This window comes from Prionailurus bengalensis, chromosome D1, assembly GCF_016509475.1.
Source record: "Prionailurus bengalensis isolate Pbe53 chromosome D1, Fcat_Pben_1.1_paternal_pri, whole genome shotgun sequence".
NCBI classification, from domain to species: Eukaryota; Metazoa; Chordata; class Mammalia; order Carnivora; family Felidae; genus Prionailurus; species Prionailurus bengalensis.
The window spans coordinates 22,425,697-22,443,604 of record NC_057346.1 but is presented as its reverse complement, the minus strand read 5'-3'; the positions used below and the strand labels follow the sequence as shown (position 1 = coordinate 22,443,604).

The following is a 17,908-nucleotide window of genomic DNA, read 5'->3' as shown; positions in this document are numbered from 1 at the left end:
GGATCTGACAAAGACTCACTAAGATAAGGACGGGCTCGGATCATGTAGAGTATGGGAATGTTCATAGCAGCATTATTCGGAGGCCAAAAAGTGGAAACCACCCAAATGCCTACCAACTGATGAGTGGATAAACAAAATGTGTTCTATCCATACAATGGAATACTGTTCTGCCATAAAACAGAGGAAGCATTGATACGTATTACAATAGGGATGAACCTTGGTTACATTCTGCTGCGTGAAAGAAGCCATACACAGAAGACCACACATTTTATGATTCCATTCATGTAATATCTGAAATAGGCCAATCCTCAGAGAGCGCAAGTGGATTACTGGTTTCTAGGGCCCAGGAGCAGTAGTAGCTAATGGGTACAGAAATTGTTTCAGTGATGAAAATATTCTGGAATTTGTGAGTGGTGATGACTGTATAACTCTAAATATACTAAGCATCTCCAAATTTAGTTAAAAAGGGGGTGAATGATATGGTATATAAATTACATTTCAATTAAAAAAAAAAAAAAACAACCACCAAGAGGAGTCCGCTGGTACATTTTATGCTCTCAGCTTTTGTGACATCACCAGACTTCAGACGAGGGCCCTGGAGAAAGGCCCTCCAGCTGCGCGTGGCCAGGTGGAAAGGCAGCCACCTGGGACACAGGGTCGGGTGAGATGGCTATGAGCAGCGCACAACTGTGACCCTGGCTGGATGCCACACTGGCGCTGTGAATGTGATGGATGAAGAAGGGAGAGGAAAGGAAGGGAGGGTGAGGCGGCCTCGCTGCGTCTGGAAACTAAGGCTGGCATATAAAAGTCCTGCATCCCACCCCCCACCCCCAGGACAGGGCTCTCTGTCTCCACTGAGAGCCTCTGCTTGCAGCTTCTGTTACTTCACCTAGACTTGGCATGGGAGCCCAGAGATGCTGTGGTGTTTCCTGGGCCAATGCAGAGGCAGTGTAGCCTAGTGGGTGACGTATTAGAGCTGCGAGGCACCACAGACCTGGGCTCAAATCCCGTGAGATATTGGGGAATAGGTTCCCTCCTTTGAGTCCAGTTTTGTTATTGGATATGAGGATATCCAATTGGATATGAGGATATATTGGATATGAGGATATATTGGATATGAGGATAACTGGCTGGGTGGATTCAATGAGATGATGTCTGAAGATGCTTCGCATAGATCTGTCCCCTGCCCTGCAGGGGCTGCTGGGGCTTGGTTTCTTCTCTGGGACCCCCCCCCCCCCCCCCCGCGACATGCAGAGAATATTCTATAAAGTGCTTCAGTGGCAGTAGCACAGAGAACAGTCATGTTTTGGGTGGAGATGAGCAGAGTGACCTGGCAGGGCCAGGGGTGCTAGGATCTTGAGAACAGAGGGTGGGGGCAGAAGCTGGGCAAGGAGAGCGGAGCCTTTCTCTCCTTCCTCCGTGGAGAGGACCCTCTGCTGGGGTTTCTCCCCCGGCCTGGGTTTGCTATGGAGTGATTGCTTCCAGCAGGAGTCTGGCCTCTTTCAACCAAAAGGCAACCCAGCAATAGTAAGAAAATATCACTGGATTCTTTGGGGACCCAATAGCAAGCGGCTAATGGATGAAACCTTCCCAATCTCACTGCAGCCTCACAGCAAAAAAGGCTCTGGGGGGAAAGTCCCAGTTCAGGAGCATTCTCTCATCTGAATCTATTTCTGTAGCTGCTAATGCCACACAACAGTGGAAATGACAAGAAGCCTCACACACAGGACGAAAGGAGTCAAAGAATACGAGCTTCTCCCCGAGGGAAAGAAGACAACAGAAAAGACTAGTATTTATGACAGAAGTTTTAATGAACAATCTCTACTAATTGAGACTGTGGATTTAGCATATGCTCTTCATCTCTTCTGCAACCCAGGTGAACTAATGGCCACATTGTCCTGGATGCTCCAGGTGAACAGGCTACTGTGTAGAATGTTCATTAGACAATAGTATCTGCTTCTCAGGAAGTTGGCAGTGTTTGTATCCAGACTGGTTTACTCCGGCTATACGTGTTAGTGTAATCATGTGATTTAATTAACTATTCTGTAAACCAATACCATCGAAGTGCAAAAAGAAGGTTATTCTTGCTAAAAAAACTAAGTGGAATGCTTTGGAAAGATTCGAGATTCCGATTTCCTTAAAAATGCCATATAGTTAGGATCGGTGAGGCAAATTTAAGAGGCTGGAATACATAACAAAAGTCTAGAAAGATCCCGTAGCCAGATTACTTCCCAGACATCAAAGTTCTTATTGATGTTAAATAAGGATGGAATTTATAGATGTTCTACTATAGGAGAGGTCTGTGCTGGTAAAAGTATGACCCTTAATCAGAAAAAGATCTTCCCCCCTCTATCAGGACATTTGCAAACCAACCTGTGTGCATATATTCTACATTAAAATAAAATGTATCTTTTTGTTCTTATTTATTTTTTAATTATTTTTATTTTTATTTTTGAGGGAGACAGTGTGAGTGGGGGGGGGCAGAGAGAGAGGGAGGATCCAAATTGGGCTCTGCACTGACAGCAAACAGCCCCATGTGGGGCTTGAGCTTACAAATGGCGAGATCATGCCCTGGTTCGAAGTTGGATTCCAGCCAACTGAACCACCCAGGCGCCTCTGAAATGTATCTTTTTAATGGCTGTTCCTTTCTTCAGCCAACTTTTCCAATTAAGCCATCAACAAATGGGTTGTCCCCACTGTACTGGATAGGAGAACGTCTACTGTATATTGAGATCTGTCCTTTTTCATACTTTTTTCTACCCTATTTTCCTAAAACTTGAACAGCTACTCTATGCCCATAAGGCATTACCGCAGAGTTGTATCTCCCAAGAGCTACAGTCTCAGAGTTGTTCCTCAAAGTGACAATGAAAACAAAGGCGGTCTTTGAGTGATCAAATATGTTTGGGGAAATCTTCCAATCATGACCCCTCTTGCACATTCACTAAGAGTCAAGAACTGAGCTAATCTTTGTATAACCCAGATTTTCCCCAACTCATTTAACCTGTCTTGGGAGCAACACCTGTAACATCCTATAAAGGTACACACTTTGGGAAGCAAATCTTTAGGACCCACAGGAGAGATGTAATGTATGTTCTCTATCCTGGAGTAATTTACAATTGAGTCAGAGAAAGGAGACATGGAGATTTCACACATACACATATATACGCAGAACAGGCCAGTAACGGTATTCTTCAGTATATTTTTAGGGTCAAAAGATGGCAAAATCAGTAAGTGTTATAGATCAGAACAACAGATCAGCCGTCCACCTCTAATTTGCACAAATTGTGGGCCTGAGTCTCAAAAACTTGCTCTTAGTTCTAGACTAAATCCTTGCACTGTTCTAGAAAGTTCAAAGAGGATTCACATTTCTCAAATGTGACTGTGTACCAAGGTTGGCTCTTTATACATGTGATCTCATTTAATTTTTCAAGCATGAGAAATGGGTATTATCTTTTTTCAAAGAAATAGACTCCAAGAGATTGCACAGCTGGGGGCAGGACCTCAGTTCATGCCCCTGTGTGTCTGTCTTGAAAGCCTGTCTTCTTTCTGCTGTGCCCCCCTACCCAGTTTTCATAGCCTCTCCTGAGCTGGGGTTTGGGGGTGTGTGCGTCCACCTGTGTCTGGGTAGCCAGGCTGATCCATGGCCCAGACTGGGCCTGCAGGCGACAGCTGTGCCGTGCTGTGTCGCTAGAGACTGAACATCTCCCCATCCCTTCCTTCTCCGGTCCAGAGGTTCTGAGTTGTGACTTTTTTAAAGGGCTAGGGGTCACTCCCTTGTCCTCTCCTGATGGCCGTTGTGAGGAAGGCATTAACTGAGGGAGGACTTTGCCAATGTTAAGTGCTTTATTAATAGTATCCGCACTGAGTGCACTAGGAGCTGGAGAGGGTCCAGGGTGGGAGGGTGTGGGGCAGAAAGTCTTACTCATGCTTTTCAGCAAGCCCTCTCAATGGTTCCCAGTTCCTTTTGTAGAGCCGATCTGGGTCTTTCCTCCCCCTCTTCTTTGTGCTCAGTGACTACTCCCCCTCTTCTCCACCTCTACTTTCCCGCCATCCCCAGTCTGGCTGGAAGTGGCCATGGAGTGGAAAGAAATGACCCTAAGCTGTAGAGGGGGTTCAGCAGGAAGGGGGCAAAAGGACAGGATGTAAACTGAAGTCCAAGGTCAGAGGGGAGACACAGCCAGGAGGGACAGATAGGGTGACGCTGTAGTCTCAAGACTTAAGTCAGGGGCGAGTTGCAAATGGGGTGTGGCAGGTAGCTGAAGCAGGAGCCCGCAGGGGTCAGTGCAGGTGCTGGCCTGGGAGCTTGGGCAGGGGAAATGGTATTGCAGCCTCCTCTCCCCTCCTATGCTTGCCTTTTCTCCCCCTCAGGGATGATATTGCAGGTATGTTCACATCAGTCTTCAAAAATGCATGGGGTGGGGGAGGCAGGGAAGGAAGGACAGGGAACTAATGTGTATTAAGCCCCTCAGTGTGCCAGGATCTTGGCAATTATTCCGTTGCTTCTTCGTCATCTTCACAAGAGGTGAGTGTGTCCAGGTTACAGAGTAAGAGGTAGAGTCTAGATCTGAGCTCAGGTTTGGCTCCCTCAAATGCCCATGAGCTTCAACCACGCTCATAGTGTAGAGTTACACATCACTGGGCCACAACGTGTGGAGCCAGCTCTGGACCCGTGGCAGGGTGGGGTTGGGAGAGGGACGGCTGCCCCCATGCTGGGTATGATGGGCCAGGGCACAGAAATGGATCGTTCCCAGGGAGCCCCTCTTCCCACAGGTGGGGCTGGGAGTTGTAGCATGGACACAGGGCTCACAGGGCCACCGGGGCTCCCTGATGGTGTGGAAAACCAGGATAGGTAAGAGGCCTGGGCATCCCCACCACCGTCTTCGGCTACTGAGTCAGAGCTGCTCCCAGGAGGCCTGAGGGAAGCCTCCATACCTGGCCCTGCTCCTGGCTTCAACACTAAGTTCCTGGAGTCTCTCCAACCTCCTCTCCTCACCTTGACCCATAGCCTTCCAACCCCCTCTCTCCAAATTAGGTTCCTGGTTGTTCTCTAGGTGGTGCTTCCAAATTTTGCTTCCTCAGCTTTCACTGGGGTGGCCCCAAGACCTTAGAGCTGGGGGCTGGCCATGTGAGGGGAGAGGCAGAGCTCCAGCCCCTCACTGGTCACCGTTGAACAATTCTTCCTGTTCATTGGGCGTGTGGGCCCAGCACTTCCAGGGCAGGGTCCCTAAGATGCCCATATCTGGGAATGATGGCCCAGGCTTGGGCTTCATGGCTTCTGGAGGTACTCTTACTTCAAATTTTTTTTTTTAAATATTTATTCAGTTTTTGAGAGACAGAGCATGAGTGGGGGAGGGGCAGAGAGAGAGGGAGACACAGAATCCGAAGCAGGCTCCAGGCTCTGAGCTGTCAGCACAGAGCCCGACGAGGGGCTTGAACCCACAAACCGCGAGATCATGACCTGAGCCATTAACTGACCGAGCCACCCAGGCACTCTGAGGCATTTCAAATGAAGGGTTGCTGATTGACCGACTGACTAATTCCCATGATCCCTTTGATTCCTCTCCTCTCTGAAGAAAGACTTTCCCTCACTCCCCGTTCTTTCCCACACTTCACAGGCCAAGACAGTCCTTGGTATTTGTTTGCTTCTGTCTGTCTTTGTACTGCCAGGCCAAGACCTCGCAGACTCCCGCCAGTTTGCTGGTGCGTCCAGAATCTACCCTCCCACTCTGGTGCGCACATGTGTGTGCGTGCACACACACACACGCACACAAACGCACAAACACACACACATACACAAACACACACACAAACATACACACACATGTGCACAAACATACACACACACACACGCATGCACACACATCCTACACAGGCAGCCCAGACATGGCCATTGGTCTTCATTTATTGCTACAACTTTTAAATGATGCTAGGGGATTATAGTTTCAAATTCATTCCTGACATTCAACCGAAGTCCTATCTGCTGCTACTAACAATGTATACAGCACACAACTGCCATCACGTTAGTGCACACAGCAGGCTCTCTATAGACATTACATTGAAACCCAAGGCTGTGTTGCCATTTTATGGAAGCAACCATAGAGGCTTATGAAGGCAGTTGTTACGTAAGGAAGGAGATTTCTCCCTGGGCTGTTCCCTCCAGATTCCATGGTCACAGCCACCACTCCCCAGCACCGTGCCTCATTGGTCTGACCAGAGGGACAGGGAAAAGGGACACACATACACTGCTACCCCAGTGGTGAGGACTCCGGGAAACAGAAGAGCACGGGCTGAGAATCATCATTTTCTTCCATGGGAGAAGGGCAGGGGTGTGCGTGGCCACCTGTAGCAACCACAGCCCTGACCCCGTGGAATCTCACCGCCTTCATGAGACACTTTCCCAGTCCTTAGTTCTCTTCAGAACATGTCTATCCCCATTCCCTCATTTGATGTCACGCTTTTTCATGTCAGTAGCAAGCACTAGAGAGAGTGTCCCAGCTTTAGGCCCCACTAAATCCTCCCATCTGACCCGGTCTCTGGAAGATGAGATCTCTATCAGAGAGCCTCTCTCTGGGGCCACACCCTGTGCAGATCTGGGGACGACAGCAGAGTCTGACCCTGGGGGAGTTATTCATGCCCCACGCTGCAACTCCACACCCCCAATATACACACACTCACCATGAGATGTTGGAAGAGCCAAGAACGCATTATATTGGTGGCATGCTTGGGCAAGACTCCTCGTTTGTTCTTGGACTTCTTATCCTCATTGTCCAGGAGGGAGGTGAGGTCAAGGTTAACCTTCAGGGCACGTGGAGAAAAAATCAGCATCAGCAGGCTGGCGGGCCAGCAGCTAGGGACCTGTTGCTATAGTGACGGCAGGCTCTCGCTGCCAACCCCCTTTTGCAACTCATTCTTAGGGCCCTGGGGAGGTCACCTTTCCTGTCACCGTGCACCAGCCCCTCAGAGAATGGGAGACAGGAAGAAGAAGAAAGAGGAAGAGGAGTGGAGAAGGAGATGAGAGAGGACACAGAAGAAATAGGGACATGTGGAGGGTATAGGAGAGACAAATTTGCCAGAAACCATCTACTAGTTATTAGCATCTCTAGGGTACTTCACAGTTTGCAAAGCACCTTCCTACCTATTATCATGGTCAGCACTCACAGAGCCCTGCAGGTTGGGAGGTCTCTGTGCAGCTGGTGTGAATCCCCCTTCTGTGGATAAGAACTCCAAGACTCAGAGAGGTCAGGTGACTCATCCAAGATGACAGACCTAATGTCACATCTCAGGCCTGACCTCAGATCCTCTTACTCCCCGCCACTTGTGTGTGTGCTCTATCCCACTGAGCTACAGAGTGGCTCAGGGTGGAGACCAGGAATAGGAGGTGGAAGATCCTTTGAGTGAAATCCCAGGTAGTGAAATCCCAGGAGTTGATAAAGCCTTTCCAACACCCGGCTTCTGATCTGTGAACTGGGGGTAACTGACCCCTCTTGGAGGAATAATAAGGATGAGATGAGCTACTTGTGTAAAGCGCCCAGCACATGGTAAACAATTACGGCTGCCCTCCCCCATACCCATGCCCAAGTGCATGCCCTATGCACACACACTCACCTGTGTGTTCTGGATCTGGATGGCTCCCTGGGGGATTGCTTGGGTGACCACCTGACCCTGGGAGGTTACCATGGTAACCGGCTGGTATAAGGCTCCACCTGAGGAGACAACCAGTTTTTGGGTCCCCTGCCATGGGGGTGGGTAGGAGTGAGGGCAAGCAGGATTTCCAAATCACTTGGCACTCCTATGCAAACACCCTCTATTCTGGAGGCATTCAGCCCCTATTGTGGGGGTGGGTGGGATGGGAACAGGGTCCAGAGAGCAGAGCCTCTGGTGGGAACTGTTTGGGGGAAGGGACAATAGCTTTATTTGGTTTTGAGGGGCTCATGAGACTCTGACCCAAATTTGTTCTGAACCATCACAATCAGGTCTTGGTGCTAAGCATCTATAAACTTATAGAGCATTTTAGTCAAGGAATCGAGCTAGGAGCCCCTCCTTGGCAGGGGACACCCCTTCCCATTTCCTAAGATAGTTCCTACAGTACCCTGCCCCCCACCTTGGGGCACCCCATTTTCCTCCCAGGAGTGTTCCCCACAATCCCCTGCACCAACCTGACACCACTTGGGAGTTGACGGTTGTCATGGCGATGTTGCCCTGCTGGAGCGCTGAGGCTGGGACCACAATCCCCTGGGGGTTATTGGAGACTCCAGACATGGAATTGGGGGAATTCTGCAGGAGGTCCTGGCAGTAAGGGAGGTGTGTGGTTTGTGACAATGTCACTAAATGCTTAGATGCCACAACCCCAAATTCCTCCTCCCCTTTTCTTCCTTCTTGCCTGCCCTCCTCCCTTCCTCCTGCTCCTCCCAGGACCCAAATCTGACAGACAATTCTTATGGCCTCCTAGAAGGGGTGAATAAGAAGACTCAATATTAAAAACCAACCAACCAGTCAGCCAACCAACCAACCAACCAACCAACAATATTTACCCACTTAGCCATTCCATTCTTCTGAAACTTGAGACATAAATTATCTCATAAACCAGTGGTCCCCACCTCAGCTTCACTTGGGAATTTCCAATATTGATGCCCGAGTTCCAACCCCAGAGATTCTAATTTAATTGATTGGGGGTGTGGTTGGGGCTTTGGCATTTTAAAAACTCCCCAAGTAGTTCTAATGTGTGGCCAGGGCTGAGGACCAGGTTTTATCTGCTTACCATCTCTTCACCCTTCACACTGTTGTCTACAGATGCCTTCCCTGACACTGTCTTCCCCCAGAACCTCACTTCCTCACCTACCTATGATGACATTTTTTTATTACACCAAGCTCCACACATAAGTGGCCTCCAATGTTTTATCTTTGTAACCTGAGCACCTAGCTCAGGTGCCTGGCACACAGTGGCTACTAAAATACTTGTTAAATCATAAGAAAAGACAGCCACCCTAGTCTCTTTATAACCTGCCTCCTAAGGGCATCTCATAGGAGCCTCAACCTCAGCCACCCATCTGCACATTTCATCGATTCCTTCCTTTACCTCCAGCTCACAACACCGAATCCCACTGCAAACAGAGTCTCCCTTTGCCCGTGCTATCAACCTGCCAGCCCCCATTTTCCCTGTAAACAATCCTTCCAGTTTGTTTTTGCAGTAGCCAAAGCAGATAAGAAGACCATTTTTCTCCCTGGCACTCCGGTCACCTCGTCATTGCCATGTAACAGCTGGGCAAGGAAGTCTTTGGATGCTGAGGGATTCCGCTTGCCTCGCACGAAGGCTGCAATAAGTCCTCCCTGCTTGCCTGCTCGGTGTGGGGAGAACTTGTGAGGAAGGATTTGGGTGTGTGAGAGGCTGGGGTGTCTAGGCTTTATTTGGAGAAAGCAAGAAAGGTGGCCAACGAGATGCAGCAAAAGGAGTTGTACGAGACCTGCGTGGGTCTCCAAGCTCCTCTGACCATAGTTCCTCATCTGACGACAGGGCTTGAACCAGGTGACCCGTCTGATGGCTGTCTAGGGCTGACACTCTCATGCTCAAAGCCTGGAGTCACAGGGCATGAGCTGTAAGAATTTACATGGGTAAACAGTCAAGAAAATAGACTAAATCAGGGGGGAAAAAAGACCCCTACCTTCCTAGCTTTTGTTTCAGGACTGGGAGAAGCTTGGGTCTTCAGCCTCCAGGGAAGGTCTAGAGGTTCTTTGAGCCAAACTCTTGGCCTCCTCACTCAAGCAATTCAAATCTAACACTGAGTCGGACCTTCAGAAGCCTAAAGAAGATTTCTTAAAAGCCACATATTCCAACTCCCTGAGGAAAAATAAGGAACTGAGGCTTATAAACCCAAGTGACTCACCCAAGGCCCCCAGCTGGTTCGCAGCAATGGGACTAGAACACAGCCCTCCTTCATCCACAAATATTGAACACCCACCTTGTCCCAAGAACTGGGCTATGAGGTGCTCCTGGAATCACAGGGGTTCAGCACATAGTTACTGGAGGCAAGGTGAACAGGTAAAACAATCAAACCCCGGAAGTGCAGAGGCAGCATGGGCCCCAGAGGAAAGATGAGAGACTTGGGAGTCAGCAAATGATGGCCCTTCTGTGAGCCTCAGTCTCATTCATAAAACGTGTCTGGCCCAGTGCTGACATCCAGGAACCCTCAAAGCCTGTTTTCAGCTATGTGTCCATCTAAGGTCGATCCTGCCCTCGTTCCCAATACCCCGGCCAACAAGTCTCATAGGATGTAAACCAATGCTGATGTTATTTGAAGCTGAGGTGAAGTTGGAAGGTACAATGAATAGAAGAGGGCGTCCCTCCCTGCCTCTCCCCCTAAAACTGATGGAAATGACTTTTCAATAATCTCTTGTCGGGAATCATTCATGCCACGGTGCTCCTCATGGGTAAAGGTATTTGGGAATTTCACACATAAAAAGTTGTCCCAGACTTTCTTTTCCCCCGAAAAAGTATCCAGCAAGGTTAGGGAAACACAAGCAAAATCAGTAAAATAAATACAAGATGTGTGTTTTGGGATTCAACCAGCACACATATTTGCTTGCCAGAGGCAGAAGGGTGAGGAGCCTGGATGCTTCACCTGCTTATTCAAGCTCTGGCTGGTTCTCTGCCCTGTGGTTTTGCTAGCCTCCATGCCAGGTTCTGAGTTTGGGTAACTAAAGGCAATTTGCCTTATGCATGAGATCAGACTCTTCTCTTTCCTACCCTTTCCTCCTACTCTGGGGTCGTTGGCTGGGACGTGCCCAGAGGCAGCCAAGTGATATCAGCAAAGGAATGGAATGTAGAGCTTCAGGGACAGAGATCATGGGCAGGGCCAGGGCTGGCCACGTCTTAGCTGGGCAAAAAAAGAGGAAGCAAAATCTGGCATCGCTGAGGTGTGGGGGAATAACATCCACCCCTTACATTTGTAAATATGAGCTGTTTCACAAACCTGCCAGAGCCCTGGAGAGTTTTTAAAGACACAGATTCTCAGCATCATTGAATCAAACCCTCAGCAATCTGTATATTTAGAAACCTGCCTCAGCTGGTCCCAGAGATCAGTGGGTCTGAGACTACCTCTTCGTTGCACGTATCGAATATTAGCAATGCTTTCACCACGCTATTTCATTTTAATCTCCCCACTACAATGATGTCATCTGGAGAGAGATTATTCTATTTGTCTGAAGAGGAACTGAGGTCCAGAGAACCAAAGTGAATTCCTGGAGTCACAGCTGTGCCTCGCATGCGGGTCCTTCGGCTCTTGCGCTGATGCTCAGAGACAGAGAGATGTGCCTTGGAATCAGACATCCAGGCTTGACAGAAGCAAGGTTCCTGGCACATTTGAACACCCAATAAATCATTTTCCACTTCCTTTGGCTAACGCTACTCACCCGGGGAGCTGGGCTTGGCATAGTCAGGATTTAAAACCTGTCCTAGAAGGTCCCTAGAGCCACTTGGGTTCTTAGCAGCAGTGGAGATTCATCTGGGACTGCAGACCTAGTCACGGTGACCGGTTCTTGCCACATGCCCGGCTCATTCCTGCCTAAGACGTTCCCGGGCCCAGGCCAAGCTCCAGAGCTGGAGCTGCGTCCCTGTCTTGGACGAGCTCTGTGACCTGACTGCAGCCATTTCAGGTCAAGCCCAAGGTCTGGCTCTCTGGAGCCTTTGTCTATGGAGACAAGGGGGCTCTGAAGCCCTGGGAATGGTCTACGGTCTTTTCTGAGGAGGGGGCTACTACGTGAGCAGAGGAAGCCCCTTGGGGAGAAGATGTTGGCTAAGCACACAGTATTTTCATCTTGACAGCTTCCTCTTGGGGCTTATCAGACTCCAAACCAGGTGGATGATGTGTCTGGACCCAAATAGAGCTGTGTCCTTCTTAGCGCCCAAAAAGAGGTGAGGAGCACATGCGGTAGTTTTCGTGACGTTCTTCCGCATCCAGAGTCCCCCATCCCTGCCCAAACTGTCCAGGAGCCAGGGGCTCAGAGCTGGTTGTCTAGGTCAAGAGCTCTGCCTTGTCCCACCAGGAACATGTCTGTGGTGTCTCCCAGCCTCAGAAAGTTGCCAGAAGCCTGGCTTCCCTGGTTGGAGCCATCCCATCTAACTGGGAAGCGTGCGGTCTCCTACTTTCTAGCAGTAGGACGTGCTTTCAGAGTACGAAATAGGCCCCAAAGCTGAAAATGTCCATAGAGTTTCCCGGGAATGCAGTGGCAGGGCCTAGACCAGGTGACCCACGACTTGGATGGAAACTCACGAGCTGGGCTCTGCAGGCCTCCCCAGAAGCTGTCCCACTGCTGATTCTCGCGTGCTGTTTCCCTGAGACACAGAGAGGCACAGAGCCTTTCAGGAGCAGGCACAGCAAGGTTAGGGGAGCAGCTTTAGATGGGCTGACAGCTTGTGCCTCCTATCCCCACCCGGGGACAAGCTGCAAAGCCTTTGCTGCCTGGGGCCGTCGGCCACTCTTTCTGCGCCACGGTGTTCACTGTGGTGAGTTTTACTCCAAATCTCATTTGGGAACAAAAAAAGATGATTCCTGCAAAAGGAAACCTTACTGAAGAAAAAGCGAAAGTCTCTGGGATTACTCTTGGAAGTAGAGGGTGGGAGGGTGGGGTGTGACCTAACAATGTGTGACGTGACAATGACTGAACTCTGACCTCAGGGTCTGCTGTTGGCCTAGGAGGAGCCAGGTCAGTCTCTGGAGCCATGGGTCTTCACTGTTAACAGGGAAAGGGCTTATGTTGCCCCGGGGAGACTTAACTTCCACTGAAGGAAGAAATTCCTGGAATAAACTGTGTTGGGAGGAAGAAAGGAAGGAGTGAAGGAAAAAAACCGATAGAAAAACTGTCCTTTAAGTTATTTTGAAACAGCCAGAATGTTTATCTTACTAGGATGCCTGCAAAGCAGGGGATTCGAACTGGATGACGCTGCAAAGGTCTTTCCAGCTGAGGATTTTAGAGAAACCAGTGCCGTTCCCTAGGAATGTGTGGGTGGGTGGGTGGGGGTAAGCAGATGGCGGTGGGCTGGGGGGCACTGTCTCCCACCCTACCCCACCCCAGCTGTCTGCCATCCACCCCCAGGCCACTAGGGGTCTCTGCTGATCCACCAGCTCAGATCACACTCCCCACAACTTCCCAAACCTCCCAGGAGGGCAGGTCTGTGGGCTAACTGGCCTGGGCTAGGGGGCGGGGACTTGGTTCTGGGCGCCACATTTCTGCAGGAAAGCTTGTCTTGACTCACTCTGGGTATGCCCATGGCCCATTCTCTTGACTCCTTCAATGCTTCCTGTTGGCCTGATATCCTGGACATATAGCATAATGGTGCTCTTTCTGTGTCCTCTTTCCCTGGCCTTCATTGCAGATCTTTTGAGGGAAAGAGGGATCTTTCCTTGAATTCCCCCCAACTGCCTACCACAGTGTTGGGTGCATGACAGATGCTCAATAAACACATGGCCTGACTGGGCTTTGGCCTGGGATGGTGTGTGTGTGTGTGTGTGTGTGCGCCCTAGGCAGGTGAGGAGGGTGGGGAGGTTGACCCTGTCCCCAGACACCCCGTTCCTGGCAGCCTTCCTCCACTCTGGCAGGCCCAGAGTCCTGTCCTCTGCTGGGAAAATCTGGGCTCCCAAACTCAGGGAAGCCAAACACATGTAAACAAGCCACCTAATCCTGTTCCTGCTCTGCTCCTGTTGGGGGCTTTAGTCTCAAGGGAAAGGCACTTTTGGCCTGTGGGGACAAGTGGCAGCTGCTGCTCTTAAGGAACATTCCTTCTCGGAAGGGGAGAAGTGCTCAGGTTTCACTAGCCTGGCTGGGAGGGCGGTCTCATGGTCTCCGGGTCCTCTGAGCTGGAGGGCTGGGGGCTAGGAACTGGCAGAAAGCACAGCTTTAATGGCTACGGCAAGAGTGAGGCAGAATAGCTCCTAGAACTCCACTTTTTGTCACTGTGGTCTGGGGGTGTCCCCTTTCCAGCCCAGTGGTGATCTTGCAAGGTAGATCACCTCCCTTTATTTCCGCCAGCCTTAAAACTCCCTGGTCAAATCTTCACGATGGCTACTGGGCAGAACTTGGGGCTTGACTGAGGTGACTGCCCCCACCTCCTTGACCTCCTGCTAATCTTGCAAATGCAAACTCCCTGTAGGTCAGGAGGTAAGTCTACCTTCCCCAGGGAGGGATGTACTCAGTCCCTTCCTATTTTTTTTAGGGACTTCACATGGTTGGAGAGTTCTACCCGCTCTGCAGGGCCCAGAGTCTCAGAACTGGGCTCAGTCTGTACCACTCTTGTCCCTGCTTTCAATCTATTAGCAAACCTAAATTCTTGCTTCCCAGCAATTAGTTTCTTCCTCTCTAGTGTTCAAATCCCTGCTCTCCAGTTAAGTGGGGTCACCTCTCCCTCTCCAGGGCCCAGGACCCCTGGTTCTTCAAAGGGGTCAGGCAAAAAGGTAAAGGGAGTGATTTTAACAAGTAGAACATAGACTTGGGAGTAGCCCATCCCAGCCTCTGCTGTTTATTAGGTGTGTGACCTTAAGCCAGTATCTTAACTTCTCTGAGCTTCTCTTTCCTTGGGGGAGAAAATGGAGAAAATAATGTGCTCCTTGTGGCCTTGTTGTGAGGAGTCAATAAGATAATATATGTAAAGCACCTAGTACCTACTGTGCCTGAGATGTGGGGGAGGCTCAACAAATGTTGACATTTTCCCCTTTCTCTGCCAGATCTTCTTGGAGCAGCATAAGAGGCTACTCAATTAATTTGCCTCCAACATGTTTTCAGTCCTTATCCCATCGCCCACATTCTCCATTACCTCTCACATCTTTGGAGATTGGCCATCATTATCAGCCTCAAAGCATAACCCCCTACAACTTGGCTGCAAGATACTCCATTATGACATTTGGAGGTCAGAGATTATCCCATATCCACTTTGATATCCTTGGAACTCAGCAGGCTCAATAGGTTTGAACAGATGCATGATGTGGGAATGAATGGCCTCTTCTCCTCTACCAGCTTCTCTCCAGGGATTCTGAAAGGCTGTCTCTGTTCCTTACCATCTCCCAGACTTCTCTCTACATAGGGAACACTCACTTTTAGAGTTCCCAGATAGCACACCCCCCCTCCATCTCCCTCCTCCAGGAAGTCCTCCAAGGCCAGTGAATCTCCAACTTCTCCGATGACAATGGGCAAAATCCTTCTGCTGGCCTATCTAATCCATATGCTGAGGTTTGCTCATTCTGCCTCTGGCAGGAACAGACCCTGGCCCTGAGGGTGTGCAGGCTGGGCCCAGGCCTTCCCAGGGCAGGAGGAAGGAGGCCGAGTGATGGCTGGGGCAACCTGCAGCCACACATGTGGTTTGTTCAATCCAGACCGCTTCCTGTGGCTCTGTCTCCAGCTGCTCCTTTCCTGCCTTCCTCAATGTTTACTTGACCTGGAGCCTTCTATAGCTCATATAACTGATCAGGATCCTCAGGTATGACTCACAGCTCCCTCACACTGAGATTGGGAGCTCCTTATGGACAATTCACTTATGCTTTCACAGGACCTAGCACAGTGCATGCAGTAAGTGCCCCCCAAATGCTTGGTGGCTGAGATCCGCAGGTAAGTCTGATTTGCCCCACAATAGGGTTGCAGCTAAAATCCCTACAGAGAACGAGGGGTGAGTTTCAAGTCAAATTAATAGTTGAGCGAGGCAGGAGTTAGGTTCTCTCTAGTGGGATGGTTTAGTTTATGCCCTCTAGGGAAAGATAGGAGAAGCCCAAGTCGGAGTCTAGAATGAGCCTCCTTACCGAGGGGATTGCCCCTGCAGGAAGCCTGGGCTTGGAGCTATGAGGAAGCTTGGATGTCATTCCAGTGCGGGCAGTACAGGACGGCTTCCTGGGGATGTGGGAAAAAGTAGCTGTGGCTCAGTTCCTTGGGAACTCTGTTTCAGCTCTCTCACTTGGTGGAAGCAATCTCCCCCACTCCCTACCCCGATTCCATCCCCCAGAGAAAGTTCACATTCAGAAATGGAAGGCCAAGCCGCGAATGTGCCCAGCTGCCATAGAGCTGAATGGGGACACAGTATGGCATTTGGTGGTGGTGGTGGGGAACCAATTTGAAGAAAAAAATGTCTCCCACTTTGCAACACAGGCTGAGTGATTAGCACATAGGGAAAACCATGAGCCAGCAGTTTGCAACAAAGCTGGCAGGCGGCTGGAATGTTGGTCCTGAGGATCATGTTCCAGAGGGGAGACACCCCTCCTTGGACCAGGCTGGCGCTCAGTGTGGCTATTTCAGGCTGGGCGGATTAAGGTCGAACCATGACGAATGTGAACCATCATACACACACACACACACACACACACATGCACCCACACCAGACACTCCTTTTCTCTCTTCTCTCCCATACTGGCTCCCATGCCCTGACGTCTGCCTCCTCTCCTGAAAAGTCTCTTGGCAGTGGAGACTCTCCTTCCCGGGAAGGCCCCGCCAGCCCCGCACCCCCCAGCAGCTCAGGGAGACAGTGACGGGAGTCCGACCTGGATAGCATTGGGCACGTCCTCTTCACATTCCCTCTCCCGCACCTGACTTTGCACTGACACCACACCTGCCTGGCCTGTCCCTTCATCCCACTGTGGCTGCCATACTTTCCCTCTCATTTCTGCCTCCGTCTCCATCTTTCTGGGGCCTCGCTTCCCTTTTCCTCGGTCTGCGTCTCCTACCCTTTCCTGTCCACCCCCCCCCCACCCCGCCGCAGATGTTCATCCTTCCTGTATCTCCTCTCTTGAATGTGACTCTCCAGAGTTGTCTTTCTTCCCCCTTTATCTTTCTTCTGACTTCTCCTTCCCTCCTTTGGCTTCTCTGGCCTCTCTTGATCTGTCTCCTTCTTTCTCCTTGTCTTACTTCTTTCAACAGATGTTTACTGGCTGTCCATGCATAAGATTTTGGGTTAGCCGCTGCCAGGCATGGGTTATAATTGTATATAAAATACTGTCTGTACCCAAAACACGTCTGTCATCTAGGAGGGGAGAATAACACTTACACTAGCGACTCAGAGATAAAGTCACATGTGATATTTACATATAAGTGCTCCAGCAGTTAGTTGAGAACAAGAAAAGTGCTTTCTGCATGGGGCACCTAGAGAGGCCTCCAGGGTAGAGCAGCCTTGTTATTGTCCTTGCAGAAGAGGCTGGGTTTGGTCCTGCAGAGGTGTGGAAGCGTCACCCTAACAAACAGGCATGGGCGAATGGGGACCTGGAAGGAGCCTTGAATATCAGGCGATAGGATGTGAAACCTCTGAGGATAATCCAAGCTTTCGAGCTCAGAGAATGACAAGAACAGAGCTTTAGGACAACAAATCCAGCAACAGAAGCTTAAGAGGCATGTGTAGGGGTGTGTGTGTGTGTGTGTGTGTGTGTGTGCGCGCGCGTGTGTGCATGTGGAGGGCTGAGGGCTAGCCAGACAGCACAGGGGAACCAGTAGGAATCTAGGGCAGCAACCTGTGTGTAATTATCTTATTTACCCACTGAAGTCAGAACTACGTACGTGGTGGCAGTCACAGGCAATGAAGGGACAAGTTTGAGAAATTCCAAACAGAAGCACTTGCTAAGTGTCTTTTCTTCTTTTTCTGGCTGTCTTTGTTTTTGCCCGATTGTCTGAGTTCCTCTTTCTAAGCAGATCAGAAGCTTTTTTGCAGTGGCCACCCCAGGGCTAGCTTCGCTGTCGGGCAGAGATCTGATATTTACAATGACGGGAATCAAAGTTCTCCCTCCTCCGTCCTCAAAGCTCAGAGGCACCAAATGCTGGGATTTCCCGGGAGGACTGACTTTCGCAGGCAGCATCTCTGAGCCCTGGCTCACCCAGAGCCCATGTTATCCTTCTCTGCCAACTCCACGTCCCCAGTGGCCCTGCTTGCTGCAGACTAACTTGTCAGCCC

The 17,908-nt window shown here is 50.2% G+C and overlaps 1 protein-coding gene across 7 annotated transcripts in view; it reads right to left on the bottom strand.

Annotated features, from left to right (window-relative positions):
• PKNOX2 (PBX/knotted 1 homeobox 2) overlaps positions 1 to 17,908 on the bottom strand; it is a 282,991-nt gene that overhangs the window by 14,451 nt on the left and 250,632 nt on the right. For 5 of the 7 annotated variants that reach the window (XM_043579735.1, XM_043579733.1, XM_043579730.1 and 2 more), the window contains 3 exons: positions 8,157 to 8,286; positions 7,606 to 7,703; positions 6,676 to 6,795 (listed from right to left, as the gene is read on the bottom strand). The exons of 1 other annotated variant lie outside the window; for it this stretch is intronic. In XM_043579735.1, the coding sequence (XP_043435670.1) occupies positions 6,676 to 6,795; positions 7,606 to 7,703; positions 8,157 to 8,286 (348 nt within the window). The remainder of the gene's footprint in view (positions 1 to 6,675; positions 6,796 to 7,605; positions 7,704 to 8,156; positions 8,287 to 17,908) is intronic. One more of the 7 variants, XM_043579736.1, reaches the window with a different exon arrangement.